This window comes from Eleutherodactylus coqui, chromosome 1, assembly GCF_035609145.1.
Source record: "Eleutherodactylus coqui strain aEleCoq1 chromosome 1, aEleCoq1.hap1, whole genome shotgun sequence".
Classification (NCBI taxonomy): domain Eukaryota; kingdom Metazoa; phylum Chordata; class Amphibia; order Anura; family Eleutherodactylidae; genus Eleutherodactylus; species Eleutherodactylus coqui.
In genome coordinates, this window is record NC_089837.1 from 531,848,969 (window position 1) to 531,867,915 (window position 18,947).

At 50.2% G+C, this 18,947-nt stretch overlaps 1 protein-coding gene across 1 annotated transcript in view; it reads right to left on the minus strand.

Moving 5' to 3' along the window:
- The window catches only part of CHRNA10 (cholinergic receptor nicotinic alpha 10 subunit), a 53,981-nt gene extending 35,963 nt beyond the window's left edge, over positions 1–18,018 (minus strand). Inside the window, exon 1 of the mRNA XM_066588517.1 lies at positions 17,828–18,018. Within this exon, the coding sequence (XP_066444614.1) occupies positions 17,828–17,873 (46 nt within the window). The 5' untranslated portion in view covers positions 17,874–18,018. The remainder of the gene's footprint in view (positions 1–17,827) is intronic.
- Positions 18,019–18,947: the final 929 nt, after the last annotated feature.

Here is an 18,947-nt window from a genome sequence, read left to right on the forward strand (position 1 = left end):
CAAACTGGAGCAAGTTCAGAGAAGAGTTACCAAGATGGTGAGCGGTCTGCAAATCATGTCCTATGAGGAACGGTTAAAGGATCTGGGAATGTTTAGCAGAAGAGAAGGCTGAGAGGAGACTTAATAGCCGTCTACAAATATCTGAAGGGCTGTCACAGTGCTGAGGGATCAGCCCTATTCTCATCTGCACAAGGAAAGACTAGAAGCAATGGGATGAAACTGAAAGGGAGGAGACACAGATTAGATATTGGACAGTGAGAGGGATCAATGAGTGGAACAGGTTACGAATTCTGCATTGAGCAAGGTGTTGGACCCGACAACACTGGAGGTCCCTTCCAACGCTACCATTCTATGATCTATGACGTGACTCTGAAGACAGTGTGAGGCCTCGTTCAGACAGGAGTCATTTTCGGCTATCTGCATGAAAATCGCGTATTCACTGGAGCAGCATATTGTTTAAAAAAAGCACAGCTGCTCCAAGAGAAGATTGCGATCTCCTGCCGCAGCAAGGACAGCGGTGTTGGGTGATTCCTTCAGCCCAGCAGGGATACGAAGGTGTCACATCCAGGACCTCCACATCTTCTCAATGCCGCCGGCCCCATTGCAGACAGTAGGAGAAGATCTCGATCTGACAGCCGCGGTGGGGATGAATAGAATTCCCAAAGGATGCGAGGCTGTTTCCATGTGAAAACGCCTTCCATCCAAGGGTTTTCTGAAGGATGATGAGAGCGATATTGTGCTGTGAATCACGGACGGATATCACTCGTCAGTGTGAAGGAGCCCAGAGAGATGAAGCCCCGAGGGGCTTCGAGATTTCCCCATAGCACAGAGAGAGAGAGCGGGGCTATGCGGGATTAAACCACAGCCCTGCTGTCTGTCTCCCTGCTATGGGTTAATCCCCCATAGCCCCGCTCTCTTTCTCCCTGCTCTGGGGGTCCTCAAGGGATATCTGTATAGTGGAGAGAGAGGGGGCGGGGCTACAGGGGATCCTCAAGGGATATCCCCATAGCACAGAGACAGAACAGGGATAGAGAGAGAAGGCAGGGCTAGAGGGCTTCTCCTAGGGATTCCCCCATAGCAAGTTCAAAGGAGGCTAAGCAAGAAAGGCGAGACTAGAAGGCGGATCCCTCTAACTCCACCCCCTCTCTCTCCCTGCTATGGGAAAATCTCTTGGGGAGCCCAATGCTAGAGAGAAAGGTGGAGGTAGTCCCCTACTGCCCCCTGCTGCTGGGGAATTCCTCAGATGCAGGGTTGGAGGAATGCCCCACTGCTTACAGCGGGACATTTAACACTTGCTGCCCAGAAGCACATTTTAAATTGCCCGCTGTTAACTCCTGTTAGTCCCCGTGGAAGATGAACAGAAGCCTCAGGGCTTCCCTTCATCCTAGTGGGGACTAATAGCAGTTGACAGTGGGACATTTAAAATGTGCTTCTGGGTGTAGCGGCCCTACTGCAATCCCCCTTATGACTAATCTTTTTTTTGGAGCATCGGACACAGCTAAACTCCAGCTCCCATAGGGGTCTATGGAGGCTCCTGCGCATCACGCACCACAGATAGGTCGGGTCCCGTCTCTTCTCGCAGCATGGACCTTAGATGCGGGCACTGCAGTCACGCATGTTCTATCTTTGGAAGGTGCAAGTTTTTTGCGCATCTAAAACGCCTTCATTTGAATGTTTCTATAGATGCGATTTTTTTTCACGCACCTAATATGCATGAAGACCAGAACGAGGCCTGAGAATGACCTGGGGCATCCCGGGCAATGTACCACTATAGGAACGGACATTACCTGACCACCGTTCTTGCTCTAATGATTGGCAGACACTACCGTATTTCGGACAGCACAGGCGGGCGAGGAGAACGGGCACATTAACACTTGTGAACACGGACAGAAGGTCCACGCGAGAAAACTCATGGCCTGTCCTACGAGGGCACAGCTATGCGTGTCAGCGGCATCATACGTGTACATCGGGCGTATGCTGTCCAGTGAGCGTTGTGTCCGAGCCTCCTGGGAGTAAGTCGCTCTCACAGCTTGTGCCCTGGAGCCTCCTGGGAGTAAGTCACTCTCACAGCTCGTGCCCCGGAGACTCCTGGGAGTAAGTCACTCTCACAGCTCGTGCCCCGGAGCCTCCTGGGAGTAAGTCGCTCTCTCAGCTCGTGCCCCAAAGCCTCCTGGGAGTAAGTCGCTCTCTAAGCTCGTGCCCCGGAGCCTCCTGGGAGTAAGTCGCTCTCTCAGCTTGTGCCCCGGAGCCTCCTGGGAGTAAGTCGCTCTCACAGCTCGTGCCCCGGAGCCTCCTGGGAGTAAGTCGCTCTTACAGCTCGTGTGCTGGAGCCAACTGGGAGTAAGTCGCTCTCACAGCTCGTGCCCCAGAGTCCCCTGGGAGTAAGTCGCTCTCACAGCTCGTGCCCCGGAGCCCCCTGGGAGTAGGTCGCGCTCACAGCTTGTGACCCGGAGCCCCCTGGGAGTAGGTCGCGCTCACAGCTCGTGCCCCGGAACCCCCTGGGAGTAAGTCGCTCTCACAGCCAGTGCCCCGGAGCCTTCTGGGAGTAGGTCGCACTCACAGTTCGTGCCCCGGAGCCTCCTGGGAGTAAGTCGCTCTCCCAGCTCGTGCCCCGGAGCCTCCTGGGAGTAAGTCGCTCTCCCAGCTCGTGCCCCGGAGCCTCCTGGGAGTAAGTCGCTCTCACAGCTCGTGCCCCGGAGCCTCCTGGGAGTAAGTCGCTCTCCCAGCTCGTGCCCCGGAGCCCCCTGGGAGTAAGTCGCTCTCACAGCTCATGCCCCGGAGCCCCCTGGGAGTAAGTCGCTCTTACAGATCGTGCCCCGGAGCCCCCTGGGTGTAGTTCGCTCTCACAGCTAGTGCGCCGGAACCCCCTGGGAGTAAGTCGCTCTTAGAGCTCATGTCCTGGAGCCTCCTGGGAGTAAGTCGCTCTCACAGCTCGTGCCCCGAAGCTCCCTGGGAGTAAGTCGCTCTCACAGCTCGTTCCCCGGAGCCCCCTGGGAGTAGGTCGCTCTCACAGCTCGTGCCCCGGAGCCTCCTGGGAGTAGGTCGCTCTCACAGCTCGTTCCCCGGAGCCTCCTGGGAGTAGGTCGCTCTCACAGCTCGTGCCCCGGAGCCTCCTGGGTGTAAGTCACTCTTACAGCTCGTGCCCCGGAGCCTCCTGGGAGTAAGTCGCTCTTACAGCTCGTTCCCCAGAGCCTCCTGGGAGTAAGTCGCTCTCACAGCTCGTGCCCCGGAGCCCCCTGGGAGTAAGTCGATCTCACAGCTCGTGCCCCGGAGCCCTCAAGAGCTGAGTCCTTCCATGCTGTATTATAACCAGCTGATCAGCAGTGGCTCTGTGTTCACACCTCTGCTTGCTGTCTGTGAACATTCCTTACAAGTACCTACCTTGTCCTAGTCACAGAAGGCTGGGGTCAGCCCGTTTAGCACACAGACATGATACACTGCAGCAGACCCTCAGCTCCCATTCACTTAGGCTGCTTTCACACGGGCGATTGCCATTTTGCCGCGAGAAAATTGCGTCTTTGCTCCCGCGGTTTTTGTGCGTAAGCGATGCTTTTTTAAGAATAATCTCACCTTGTACCGCTGCCGCCTGCGATAGAATGGCGCGTTATTTATCGCAAAAGTCAATGGGTCTTTCTAATGTTAAAATCGCAGATCGCAGAACGATAGAGCGCCGCGGTTGTTTGTTCTCTCTACATGAGTGAAGACATCGCGGATGAGAAGGAAACCCGCGCAGATCATTGGTTTCTGTTTTATTTCGCATCGGGCGAAAATTGCGTGATTTTCTCGCCCGCGTGAAACCCCCCTGAGGCCTTTCAGACGGGCTACAAGACCGTGTGATTTTCCGGTTTTGTGACGGCGCTACAAGCGCAGGTTTGTGAGGCCGCGCTTTTAACATTAGAAACTCCTATTAACTTACTTGCAATAAAATTGCGCTACAAATTCACAGCGGCGACGCGACGCGCGATGTTCAACAGGAAAAAGCATCATGGACGCTACCAAATCGCGGGGACAAAGCTGTGGTGTCGCAGCGATCTTGTAGCGGCGCTGGCGCCCGTGTGAAAGAGGCCTAACAGCAAGAAGAGATATGGACAAATAACACTTGGCGGCCGGGTGCTTCCGTTACATGTGGCAACATGGCGGCCGTCAGCAGACGCGGCCATCTTGTAGGATTAGTACAGTGTAGTTACGGAGACGCTGCTCTCCCATAATCCTCGCTGATTACCATCAATATCAGAGACACAAAATCCAATTAAAAGGAAATTAATTGAAGGAAGAGAAGATAACGATCCGGCAAATCCAAGATCAGAAAGCATCGGCAACATCGCTTAAAGGGGCCGCGCCACTTCTTGGTGCCACTACCCCCGGTAAGGGGCTGCTACCATGTTGCTGCAACCCAAGGAGGGGCTGTTTAACCCCTTAGTGACATGGTATGTTGGGCTGAAATAAGGCAATGTACATGTAGTTCAGCCTGTTTCCACCCCCCACTTGTTGATCCAGAGTAAGGGCTCCTGTCCACGGACGATAATCCGGCCGCGAGTAACGCAGTGCATGCTTTCCATAGCGTGTATAATGTATTGTAAACCTTTTATTACAGTGTTAATCATCCAGCATAAATAAGATGAGAATGTTTGTATTTTGGAATGGTTACATTTTGTACGTCCCTGTAGGAGACTTGAACCTGCGATCCTCTGATTGCTCTGATAATACCTGCAGGACTTCTGTACTGCACTGCATTATCGCTAATCCTAGTGATCACAGCTTGGCAGACCCAGTTGCTGTGCCAACCCATCGACGCTGCACAATTACATGGCGGATACAGCGCCCTCCCTCTGTGAAGCCTTCACATGCCACGATCATGTTAGGGGTTAACAGCGGGGGTCAGTGTCCTCACTGATTTCTGCTGTTGCACCGAGAGGCGGGCTGTCAGTCCCAGACGGCTCGGTTTCTGAGCCCATGCCATCCATAGGGCATAAATGGATGCCCGTTTGTGGCAAACTGCTTTCCACCCAAGACATACATTTACGTCCCCGGGTGGGCAGTTCAGTCCTCATCTTAATCCTCACAATTTTAAGATCTCTGCTTGCTGTAAGTGAATGAGATTATGTACAGAAGCTGAAATCCTGTCCTGCTCCAACAGCAGAGGTGTTGTTAACGAGACTCCATCTTTTTGTCCCCGTCACTGAGGGCACCATAGAGCCGGTCACACTGATTACAGAGATATGTCTGCTGTGGGGATCTGTGCAGTAATTTAGGAGAAACTTGCATTTTATCAGTAGCAGCAGATGCATAGAGTACAGGAAGTAGTCCTGGATATTTAAGAGCTGCCGGCTAGCTCCACCCACCCTACCCTCCAGCCAATGATGGACTGCTGTCTGCCCAGTACCCCGTATACTGAGACAGCTGCCAGTCATTGGCTGGAGGGCGGGTGAGTGTAAATAGCCTGCAGCTCATGAATATCCTCCATGCATCTGTTCCCATTAATAAAATGCAAGTTTCTCCTAAACTCCTGCACAGGTACGGCGCCCTCCGTGAGAGGTGCAAAAACCTGGTGACGGGACTCTTTAAGGAGGTCACAATGAAGCCTTCCATTGCAGATCTTGATGCAACTTTATGGTGAATCCACAACAAATTCTTGAATTCCAACCTAACGGTCATCCCTAAGGCCTACAGGGACCCTCTCTGTCCCAAGAACTGCAGGCCTATCTCATTGCTAAACATCGATGCAACATTTTTACATCAATTTTAGCGGCCCGTCTGAACCAGTTTCTTCCAAGCCGCATCCATAAAGACCAGGTGGGACCAGGTGGGGTTCATCCAGGTAGACAGGCCTGGATAACGTAAGAAAGGTGCTAAATATTATTGACTACTCCAAAGATATAAAATCCCTGTCACGTTATTAGCCCTGGACATTGAGGAGGCTGTGGACTCCCCTCCGGGGACTATTTATTCTTCATCTTGCAGCGAATGGGCTTTGATGGCGCCTCCACACATGCCATCAGGGCCCTCTATGCCACCCCTCCACTCTACTAAAGCTTCCTTCAAGCAAAGAGACTCCTATCTCAATTAGGAGGACAAGGCTGTCCCCTCTCACCAGTGCTATTGGCGTTGGTGATAGAACCTCTTGCACTAACTATCTGCCAAAATCCCAATATAAAGGAGTTACAGTGGGGGGGGTACAAATTGGGTTAATTCGCAGACGATTTGCTGCTCACATTAACCCGGCCGTTGGCTTCCCTACCCAACCTGATGGGACTACTGGACAGATGGGCGTCTCTTACGGGGCTTAAAATAAACTCGGACAAGTGCGACATGGCTTACATAAACTCTCCGCCCCCTAACAAAACTGATCGACTTAAATTTGGTTTCCAGCATCAACCCCAATATATTCCCTGCCTGGGAATCAACCTAACTACTTCATTAGCCAACCTATATAAATGGAACTACCCCCCTCTGATACAAAAACTGGCATCAGAACTGACTAGATGGGATGGGATCTATTATCATGGGGTGGGATCTATTATCATGGGATGGGATCTGTTATCATGGGGCAGGATCTATTATCATGGGATGAGATCTGTTATCATGGGATGGGATCTATTATCATGGGATGAGATCTGTTATCATGGGATGGGATCTGTTATCATGCGATGGGATCTATTATTATGGGATGGGATCTATTATCATGGGATGGGATCTATTATCATGGGATGGAATCTATTATCATGGGATGGGATCTGTTATCATGGAATGGGATCTGTTATCATGGAATGGGATCTCTTATCATGGGGTGGGATCTCTTATGGGGTGGGATCTCTTATGGGGTGGGATCTCTTATCATGGGGTGGGATCTCTTATCATGGGGTGGGATCTCTTATCATGGGGTGGGATCTATTATCATGGGGTGGGATCTGTTATCATGGGGTGGGATCTGTTATCATGGGATGGAATCTATTATCATGGGATGGAATCTATTATCATGGGATGGGATCTGTTATCATGGGATGGGATCTATTATCCTGGGATGGGATCTGTTATCATGCGATGGGATCTGTTATCATGGAATGGGCTCTGTTATTATGGGATGGGATCTCTTATCATGGGGTGGGATCTATTATCATGGGATGGGATCTCTTATCATGGGGCGGGATCTATTATGATGGGATGGGATCTGTTATCATGGGATGGGATCTGTTATCATGGGATGAGATCTGTTATCATGGGATGAGATCTATTATCATGGGATGAGATCTATTATCATGGGATGGAATCTATTATCATGGGATGGAATCTATTATCATGGGATGGGATCTGTTATCATGGGATGGGATCTATTATCATGGGATGGGATCTGTTATCATGGGATGGGATCTATTATCATGGGATGGGATCTGTTATCTTGGAATGAGATCTGTTATCATGGGATGGGATCTATTATCATGGGATGGGATCTATTATCATGGGATGGGATCTATTATCATGGGATGGGATCTGTTATCATGGGATGGGATCTGTTATCATGGGATGGGATCTGTTATCATGGGATGGGATCTGTTATCATGGGATGGGATCTATTATCATGGGGTTAGATCTATTATCATGGGATGGGATCTGTTATCGTGGGTGGGGAGCATCCATGCAGTGAAGATGAACCTACTACCTCGTATATTATACCTGTTCCGGACACTCCCCACCCCGTCCCGCGCCCAGTCCTAGCAAACCTACAGCGACGCATATTTCAGTTTATCCGGGCTTCAAAACACCCCAGAATTAAGAATACCCTCATGCACTGTCATAAAGGTAAGGGTGGTCTCTCCGTACCTAGTTTGTGGGGATATTATGTGGCAGCACAGTCGGCCCAATGGATAACGACATTAGGGGGGTTAGAGCCCCACTGTGGGTAGAAATAGTCATCCAGATAACCCCACAGACCTTCCCTAACCTGATGTGGTCAGATAACCCCATGAGCCCAAATCTAATGGATAAGAGTCCGCTCCCTTATTACTCCTTGAGAATATGGAGAAACATCTGGTTTGAGTATAAACTACCTGCTAGACCCTCTAGGATGCTTCCTATCATCCCGAATGGGAGATTTCCACCGAGCCAGGATCTGGTTCATTTCCAATGCTGGAAGATTACTGACCTGACAGACCTTCACCATTTTGTAACGGGGTCCCATCTGTTAACCATAGACCAACTTCAGGCTAAAGTTAATCCCCCCGCAGTGGAAATCTACCGAGTCAACCAGATTTTCCATTTTCTGCATTCGCTGAACTTACCACAGGCAATTCCCGAGAGGATAATGCTTAAAAGACTGCAAAAACAACTCCTTGAGAAAGGGAACCCTGTCTACTAAATAATCCTAATACAGAGGGTAAGCTTCCTTCATGCAAAAGTGGGAAACAGAGTTGCAAATCCACATCTTAGAGGAAAGATGGCACCACTGCTGTGAAACTATTACTAAAGGGGAGTCATCAGGTCCCCCTAATGGAGACATCCATCAAGATCCTACATCGATCACACCTGGTACCAGTCAGGATTAATACATTTTTCCCCTCAGTTTCGCCCTTGTGTTTCAGAGGATGTACAGAGCTGGGATGCCACGTACTATATGGTGGAGGTGCCCGGTGGTAGCCAGACTCTGGTCCCAGGTTCACAGGCTATTGCATAAGATGTTTATAGATACCAGAATCACCAACACTGTTCCTACTGGGAGACCGTCCTCCAGGAGAAGTATCAAGCCCACAAGTTAATCCAACATACATGCATGGCGACCAGGATCCATATAGCAGCTAGATGGAAGCGGCCCACCCTGTCATTTAGTGAAGTGCGGGACCGGATCTCACAAATCGCCTTGTACGAGAGGCTACACGCCATACAATCGGACACCCTAGTGAAATATGGTGAGCAGTGCGGACCCTGGCTCCAGTTAAGAGACATCCCAGGCCTTAGGAATAGTGATTGACTGAAAAAAGTGAAGACCGATGTTTTAGTTTATTTGGTTCGTTAACATTTTATTCCATATTCAGGATTATTTGACACCGCAAAATCTGCTGAGAACGAGAAAATGTCTGTCAGTTGTATTCACAATGGTAATGGGTAGACTACTGTTATTCCTTAGACCCATCATAGCGCCCCCTGCGTGGGGTGATGTGAAGGCATGAATGACACGTCTCAATTTTGATATTTTAATAAAAACTGTTGAAACTAAAAAAAAAACTCCCTAATGGCAATCAGACTGTTCCTGGATCAACCTCTAATAGTTCCTACCTGTCTGTAGACCCGGATCACCAACCCGCTGGTCACCTAATGTCTATATCCTGTAATATCCTTCCACTCTAGAAAGACATCTAGTCCCTCTTACACTCCTCTATGGATCCTGCCATCACCACTTCCTCAGGCAGAGAGTTCCACAGTCTCACTGCTCTTACAGTAAAGAACCCCCTTCTGTGTTGGTGATGAAACCTGCTTTCCTCTAGACGTAACAGATGTCCTCTTGTTACCGTTGCAGTCCTGGGTATAAACAGATCTTGGCAGAGATCCTTGTATCGTCCCCTCATGTACTTATACATGGTTATTTGGTCGCCCCTTAGCCATCTTTTTTCCGGGGTAAATAGTCCCAGTTTTGGTGCCTCTCTGGGTATTCCAGTCCCTTCATTCCATGTATTAGTTTAGTTGCCCTTCTTTGAACCCCCTCAAGCACTGTGACATCTTTCCTGAGCACCGGTGACCAGAACTGTACGCAGTATTCCATGTGAGGCCTGACAAGTGCCTTATATAGTGGGAGGATAATGTTCTTATCCTTCGCCCCTATACCTCTTTTAATGCACCCCAAGACTTTATTAGCTTTTGCAGCAGCTGACTGGCATTGGTTACTCGAGTTAAGTCTACAGTCCACTAGTACCCCCAGGTCCTTTCCCCAGCAGTACCCCATTTAGTGTATATTGGTGACATCCATTTCCCCAGCCCATGTGCAGAACCACATGTGTAGCCAGCGAGCAACACATCTGAATCTCTGCCCCCTTGTGAAGATCCTGCCACACTGCCTAGTGGGCAGCCCAGCAGTCCCTTGTATTACACATGGGTTGGGGGGGGGGGGGGGTGAACTGGTGGGAGGTCTCTACCACTACCCTCCTCATTGTATGACATCTAGCTGGAGAGCAGCGATTGACCCCCCCCCCCCCCCACACACACCCGCCGCTCCATAGAAGAGTTCCTTTATTGTTATTATTTGTTTATTATTCTCTTAAGTTTGCCAAAACTTTTCTTCAATCTGTTAAACTGATTTCCTGATGCGTTTAAAAGTCTACAAAGCCAAACAGACAGAGCGCTCATGGGTAGTGATGGCAGGGGAGTGGCTTCATGGGGAGTGACGGCAGGGGAGTGGCTTCATGGGGAGAGTTGGCAGGGGAGTGGCTTCATGGGGAGTGGCAGGAGGGGAGTGGCTTAGTGGGGAGTGGCTTCATGGGGAGTGGAAGGAGGGAAGTGGCTTCGTGGGGAGTGACAGCAGGGGAGTTGCTTCATGGGGAGTGATGGCAGGGGATTGGCTTCATGGGGAGTGAAGGCAGGGGAGTGATGGCAGGGGAGTGGCTTCATGGAGAATGATGGCAGGGGAGTGGCTTCATGGGGAGTGACGGCAGGGAAGTGGCTTCATGGGGAGTGACAGCAGGGGAGTGGTTTCATGGGGATTGATGGCAGGGGAGTGGCTTCATGGGGAGTGACAGCAGGGGAGTGGCTTCATGGAGAATGATGGCAGGGGAGTGGCTTCATGGGGAGTGACAGCAGGGAAGTGGCTTCATGGGGAATGACAGCTGGGGAGTGGCTTCATGGGGAGTGAGAGCAGGGGTGTGGCTTTATGGGGAATGATGGCAGGGGAGTGGCCTCATGGGGAGTGACGGCAGTCGAGTGGTTTTATGGGGAGTGATAGCAGGGGAGTAGCTTCATGGGGAGTGATGGCAGGGGAGTGGCTTCATTGGGAATGAGTGCAGGGGAGTGGCTTCATGGGGAGTGAGGGCAGGGGAGTAGCTTCATGGGGAATGATGGCAGGGGAGTCGCTTCATGGGGAATGATGGCAGGGGAGTCGCTTCATGGGGAATGATGGCAGGGGAGTCGCTTCATGGGGAATGATGGAAGGGAAGTGGCTTCATGGGGAGTGATGGCAGGGGAGTGGCTTCATTGGGAATAAGTGCAAGGGAGTGTCTTCATGGAGAGTGATGGCAGGGGAGTAGTTTCATGGGGAATGATGGCAGGGGAGTGGCTTCATGGGGAGTGACAGCAGGGGAGTGGCTTCATGGAGAATGATGGCAGGGGAGTGGCTTCATGGGGAGTGACAGCAGGGAAGTGGCTTCATGGGGAATGACAGCTGGGGAGTGGCTTCATGGGGAGTGAGAGCAGGGGTGTGGCTTTATGGGGAATGATGGCAGGGGAGTGGCCTCAGGGGGGGTGATGGCATCGAAGTGGCCTCATGGGGAGTGACGGCAGTCGAGTGGTTTTATGGGGAGTGATAGCAGGGGAGTAGCTTCATGGGGAGTGATGGCAGGGGAGTGGCTTCATTGGGAATGAGTGCAGGGGAGTGGCTTCATGGGGAGTGAGGGCAGGGGAGTAGCTTCATGGGGAATGATGGCAGGGGAGTCGCTTCATGGGGAGTGATGGAAGGGAAGTGGCTTCATGGGGAGTGATGGCAGGGAAGTGGCTTCATGGGGAGTGATGGCAGGGGAGTGGCTTCATTGGGAATAAGTGCAAGGGAGTGTCTTCATGGAGAGTGATGGCAGGGGAGTAGTTTCATGGGGAATGATGGCAGGGGAGTGGCTTCATGGGGAATGATGGCAAGGGAGTGGCTTCATGGGGAATGATGGCAAGGGAGTGGCTTCATGGGGAATGATGGCAAGGGAGTGGCTTCATGGGGAATGATGGCAAGGGAGTGGCTTCATGGGCAGTGATGGCAGGGAAGTGGCTTCATGGGCAGTGATGGCAGGGAAGTGGCTTCATGGGCAGTGATGGCAGGGAAGTGGCCTCATGGGGAGTGATGGCAGGGTAGTGGCTTCATGGGGAGTGATGGCAGGGAAGTGGCCTCATTGGTAATGAGTGCAGGGGAGTGGCTTCATGGGGAGTAATACCAGGGAAGTGGCTTCATGGGGAGTGATGGCAGGGGAGTGGCTTTATGGGGAGTGACACCAGGGAAGTGCCTTCATGGGTATTGACGACAGGGGAGGGGCTTCATGGGGAATGATGGCAGGGCTGTGGCTTAATGGCGAATGACGGCAGGGGAGTGGCTTCATGGGTAGTGATGGCAGGGGAGGGCCTTCATGGAAAGTAACAGATAACCTAATGTCTATATCCTGTAATATCCTTCCCCCCTACAGAGACATCTAGTCATCTTTTATACTCCTCTATGGATCCTGCCATCACCACTTCCTCAGGCAGAGAGTTCCACAGTCTCACTGCTCTTACAGTAAAGAACCCCCTTCTGTGTTGGTGATGAAACCTGCTTTCCTCTAGACGTAACAGATGTCCTCTTGTTACCGTCGCAGTCCTGGGTATAAACAGATCATTGGAGAGATCCTTGTATCATCCCCTCATGTATTTATACATAGTTATTTGGTCGCCTCTTAGTTGTCTTTTTTCCGGGGTGAATAATCTCAGTTTTGGTGCCTCTCTGGGTATTCCAGTCCCTTCATTCCATGTATTAGTTTAGTTGCCCTTCTTTGAATCCCCTCAAGCACTGTAACATCTTTCCTGAGCGCCGGTGACCAGAACTGTACGCAGTATTCCATGTGAGGCCTGACAAGTGCCTTATATAGTGGGAGGATAATGTTCTCGTCCCTCCCCCCTATACCTCTTTTAATGAACCCCAAGACTTTACTAGCTTTTGCGGCAGCTGACTGGCATTGATTACTCCAGTTTAGTCTACAGTCCACTAGTACCCCCAGGTCTTTTCCCTAGCAGTACCCTATTTAGTGTATATTGGTGACACACGTTCCTCCTGCCCATGTGCATTGCCTTACATTTATCCACATTGAACTTCACCATTTCCCCCCCCCCCCCCCCCCCAGCCCCCGGCTTATCTCGGTCCGTTTGTAGCCGCACATTGTCCTCCGTTGCTTTGATTATATTGCATAATTTTGTATCATCTGCAGATATTGATATTTTACTGTGCAGACCCTCTATCAGGTCGTTGGTAAATATATTGAACAGAATGGGGCCCAATACAGAACCCTGTGGCCCCTGCTAGCAATGGGGACCCAATCAGAGTATGAACCATTTATTACCCCCCTCTGCTTTCTATCTCTGAGCCAGTTCTTTACCCAATTACACATATTTTCACCCAATCCGAGCTTCTCATTTTGTATATCAGCCTATTATGCGGCACGATGTCGAATGCTTTAGAGAAGTCCAGATATACGAGATCAATAGACTCTCCTAGGTCCAGCCTAGAGCTTACTTCATTGTATAAGCTGATCAGATTGGTCTGACATGATCGACCCTTCATGAATCCATGCTGGTGAAGAGTTATTCCCTTGTTCTCCTTGAGGTGCTCATCGATGGCGTCTCTCAGAAACCCTTCGAATATTTTTCCCGCTACTGAAGTGAGACTTACCAGCCTGTAGTTACCAGGCTCAGTTTTGGTCCCCTTTTTGTAAATTGGAACCACGTTGGCAATGCGCCAATCCAATGGTACAACACCGGTCTTGATAGTATCCACAAATATTAGATATAGCGGCCTAGCTATCACATCACTTGGTTTGTTTAGTACCATTGGGTGTATTCCATCTGGGCCTGGCGATTGATTGATTTTTAATCTTCTTTAACCAATTCCGCACCTCCTCCTGCGTTAGGTATGAGATATTTTGTGAGAGGTTCATTTAGTGATGGCAGGGGAGGGGCTTCATGGAAAGTAACAGCAGGGGAGTGGCTTCATGGGTAGTGATGGCAGGGGAGGGGCTTCATGTGAAGTGACAGCAGGGGAGTGGCTTCATGTGAAGTGACAGCAGGGGAGTGGCTTCATGGGTAGTGATGGCAAGGGAATGGTTTCATGGGGAGTGATGGCAGGTGAGTGGCTTTATGTGAAGTGACAGCAGGGTGTAACTTCATGGGTAGTGACAGCAGGGGAGGGGCTTCATGGGGAGTGATGGCAGGGGAGGGGCTTCATGTGAAGTGACAGCAGGGTGTAACTTCATGGGTAGTGACAGCAGGGGAGGGGCTTCATGGGTAGTGACAGCAGGGGAGGGGCTTCATGGGTAGTGATGGCAGGGGAGTGGAGTGGCTTTAGATAAAGTGGCTGCAGGATGATTTAGGCCATGAGCCGCTCTTGCTGCTTGCAGTCTCAGCTGCTATTCATGTAGCAGTAACTTACATTAGATGTTACGAAGTCTCAGCCATCTCTACTGACAGCAGTGGGAATAACAGCTTAGGCTTTAAGGTGGACCTGAGTTTTCATCACATTTTGTACAACCCTCCAGCTTCTCCTCAGCCTCATCTGCTGCTGTTTGCACCGTTACATGTCTGTTACCTCTGATTTTTAGGTGGTCTTCCCCATTTTTCTGTTGCTCTGCTGTTTGCAGTCTACTAATAGGAAGGGGGCGTATAGAAAGCCTAGCATTCTGCCAGTAGTTCACTGCCCTGACTTCCTTGCCCTTGCTTCCCATGTTGCATTGTACTGTCTCTAGTCCAATCAGCCGCCCCTCTGGTGAGTAAATCCAATATAATGTGTCCACAGACGTTGTGATAGCAGGAGAGGCAGAGACTGTGGATATTATCACAGTGTCTGCAGATCTGTCAGCCTGCACAGGAGCTGCCTTTAACTATAGAGACCTCCCTATCTCCTTACTACTTCAGAAGCTCTGTACCTAACAACAAACAGTGGATTGTAGAGAAGCTAGAAAGGAGACTCCTAGTGGCGGCCACTTAAACCAGTTTTACAGTGCTAGAGCCACAACTTGTTAATGCAAGTATATTGCAGGAATGATGTGTATGTCGCCCGCTTGTTACGTAATATGTAGTGAAAGAGCCCAATGAGTTCTGTTGGGCCGCTCACACCTGTGGGGTTTTTCATGCACGTATTACGCACGTTACAGCAAATCCTATTTCGGCGCATAATACACACCCTTATAGGCTTTGGGGATTTAACATACATGTTCATGTGTACTTGCTGTGTACTGCGTATGTTATGTGTGTAATACGCCCATCAGAGCCCTAACACAAGCCAGTGGATGAACAGAGGTGGACTGAGCAGTTAGTGCCCATTTAAAGGGGCGGTCCACCAAGAGATAAACCTTGTGTAGTGAGGGGTTCTGTGACTTTCTTCCAGTCATCTAGTGTTTCGATGCTGCAGAGATTTGCTTGCTGTCAGTGAATGGAAACACTCCTGTTCAGAAGGTTATATGGCAGCAGATCCCCCCCGCACACTATATGTTACTATAGGGCTTGGTTAGCTCGGGTCGTCCCCCGTACTGTCTCGGCGCTGTGCAATGGGCTTGTCTGTAGGGCGAGCCTCCCGCCCTCGCTGCCGTCAGCCTGATTATATAATAAGCCTTATATAGTACAGATATACGTAAGTGCCGCCAGATCTGGGTCAGCGCTCTCTCCTACATGGATGCTGTCAATAAATGATTAGCTCAGCGCCGCTCTGTGCCGGGGGGACGCAGGAGGGCTCCTGGTTTGCAGATATTCCCGCCGGGGGAAGAACGATAGGTGGGGATCCACATCATCTGCAGAGGGCACCGCAGCACCGAGTATTTCAGCAAATAACCGTGGGGAATAGAATGTCAGAACCCAAGTGAAGACTGACACGGGGAGCGAGTAATGGGCCACTCAGGGTCTCCTATGGACAAATAACGGTGGTTGTGTAGCGGTTGAGCGTTACGTGTTGAATGCCCCCCCCCCCACCCCCTCCGGTCCTAAATGTTTAATGCCGCTGGTTTACATTGCCAGGATCACCTCTCCCAGACTCACTTACAGATCAAGACAACGCTCGCAGTTATCAGGCGGCGATGGAGGGCGGCCGCCGCGCTCGATTAAATTACAACTAATTCAGAGATGTAGGGGTGATTGCAGGAACCCAGAGACACCCGAGCCGCCGGGAGAGTCTTCAAGGGGGGATCTGTTACAGGTGACAACACACACATATACCCCCGGGGGGCAAGAAATACCACCACCACCTGTAGAGTGAGCGTGTGAAGTATACGAGACCCGACAGATACAGGACGGGCACCCGCAAGGAAAGGGTTAATGCCACTTAACGGGGATCCTGGACCCTTAAAGGGTCAGATACCCCCAAATTATAACAGTGCTGGGGCGTAATAAGAGGAGCCGCTGATATCAGTCACCTCTATGATAGAAACCGATAACAGATTACAGATACTATAGATGTGACCTGCAGTCGTATGTAACAACAAATATAATGTAGATGTGACCTGCAGTCCTATGTAACACCACAGATAATGTAGTGGATGTGACCTGCAGTCCTATGCAACACCACAGATGAGGTAGTAGATGTGACCTGCAGTCCTACGTAACACCACAGATAATGTAGATGTGACCTGCAGTCCTATGTAACACCCCAGATAATGTAGTAGATGTGACCTGCAGTCCTATGTAACACCTCAGATAGTGCAGATATGACCTGCAGTCCTATGCAACACCACAGATGAGGTAGTAGATGTGACCTGCAGTCCTACGTAATACCACAGATAATGTAGTAGATGTGACCTGCAGTCCTATGTACTACCACATATAATGTAGATGTGACCTGCAGTCCTATGTAACACCACAGATAATGTGGTAGATGTGACCTGCAGTCCTATGTAACACCTCAGATAGTGCAGATATGACCTGCAGTCCTATGCAACACAACAGATAATGTAGATGTGACCTGCAGTCCCATGTAACACCACAGATAATGTAGTAGATGTGACTGGCAGTCCTATGTAACGCCACAGATAATGTAGTAGATGTGACCTGCAGTCCTATGTAACACCACAGATAAAGTAGATGTGACATGCAGTTCTATGTAACACCACAGATAATGTAGTAGATGTGACCTGCAGTCCTATGTAACACCACAGATAATGTGGTATATGTGACCTGCAGTCCTATGTAACACCTCAAATAGTGCAGATATGACCTGCAGTCCTATGCAACACAACAGATAATGTAGATGTGACCTGCAGTCCCATGTAACACCACAGATAATGTAGTAGATGTGACTGGCAGTCCTATGTAACGCCACAGATAATGTAGTAGATGTGACCTGCAGTCCTATGTAACACCACAGATAAAGTAGATGTGACATGCAGTTCTATGTAACACCACAGATAATGTAGATGTGACCTGCAGTCCTATGTAACACCTCAGATTGTGTACTAGATGTGACCTGCAGTCCTATGTAACACCACAGATAATGTAGATATAACCTGCAGTCCTATGTAACACAGATAATGTAAATGTGACCTGCAGTCCTATGTAACACCACAGATAATATTGTACATGTGACCTGCAGTCCTATGTAACACCTCAGATGGTGTACTAGAAGTGGCTGGCAGTCCTATGTAGCACCACAGATAATGTAGCAGATGTGACCTGCAGTCCTATGTAACACCACAGATAATGTAGATGTGACCTGCAGTCCTATGTAACACCACAGATAATATAGTAGATCTGACCTGCAGTCCTATGTAACACCACAGTTAATGTAGTACATGTGACCTGCAGTCCTATGTAATACCTCAGATAAGGTAGATGTGACTTGCAGTCCCATGTAACATCACACAGCTCGACTATACCAGGAGTGTTGCCGGTGAATTTTAGGGGTCTCTTATGAGACTGCACTCACCTGGCAGGAGGAGGAGACAGCAGCTGAGCAGGGACAGCAGTCTCATGGTGAGTGGTGGGGAGATGCTGCTGCAGCTGGGGGTTCAGGCCATAGAGGGGTCAGGGTGTCCGGGTGCTGGGTGACCCCAGAGTCTCCGCCGTCCCCTGTGCACGCCGGCTCTGCAGCATCGCTCTCACTGCGAGGTGTCAGTGTGGAGGAGTCTGGAGTGGAGTCTTCTCACCTCCTCTCATCCCTCCCTCTCTGTCACTCTGCACTCCTCCTCACTCTCTCCATACAGCAGTCCTGGGGTCTCCCAGGAGAAGCCCCCTCCCATGTATTACACTGACCCCGCATGCTCAGCAGTAACTTTAGGCAGTCTCTTCCTCCTCTAGTCACTGGGTGCAGTCTCTTCCTAAAACAGTCTCTTCTTAAACAGTTGCTTCTTCCTATGCAGTCTCTTCCTCCTGTGAAGTCAGTTTGCAGTCTCTTTCTACTGTGCATTTGGTGTGTGCAGTCTTTTCCTTTTTCGCAGTCACTTTGCAGTCTCTTTCTTTTTTGTGGCCTCTTTTTCTTGTGCATTTTGTCTATGCAGTCTCTTCCACATAAGTATTCTCTTTCTTCTGTATAGTCAATTTGCAGTCTCTTTGTCCTGTGCGGTCTCTATCTCCTGTGCAGTCACTGTGCGCAGTCTCTTCCTCTTGTGTTGTCACTGTTTGCAGTCTTTCTTTCTGTCCAGTTGCTGTGTGCAGTCTATTCCTTTTGGACAGTCGTTGTGTGCAGTCTCTTTTTCCTGCACATTTGGTGGTGCAGTCTCTTCCTGCTCTGCGGTCTTCCTTCAGTGTAATCAGTTTTCAGTCTCCTCCACCTGTGAAGTCACTGTCTGCAGTCTGCTGCTCCTGTATAGTCAGTGTGCAGTCTTCTTCTTCTTCCTGTGCAGCCACTACATGCAGTCTCCTCCTGCTGTGTTGTCACTGTGCAGTCGCTGTGTACAGTCTCTTCATCCTGTGCAGTCTCTTCCTCCTGCACAGTCGCTGTGTACAGTCTCTTCATCCTATGCAGTCTCTTCCTCCTGCGCAGTCACGGTGTACAGTCTCTTCATCCTATGCAGTCTCTTCCTCCTGCACAGTCGCTGTGTACAGTC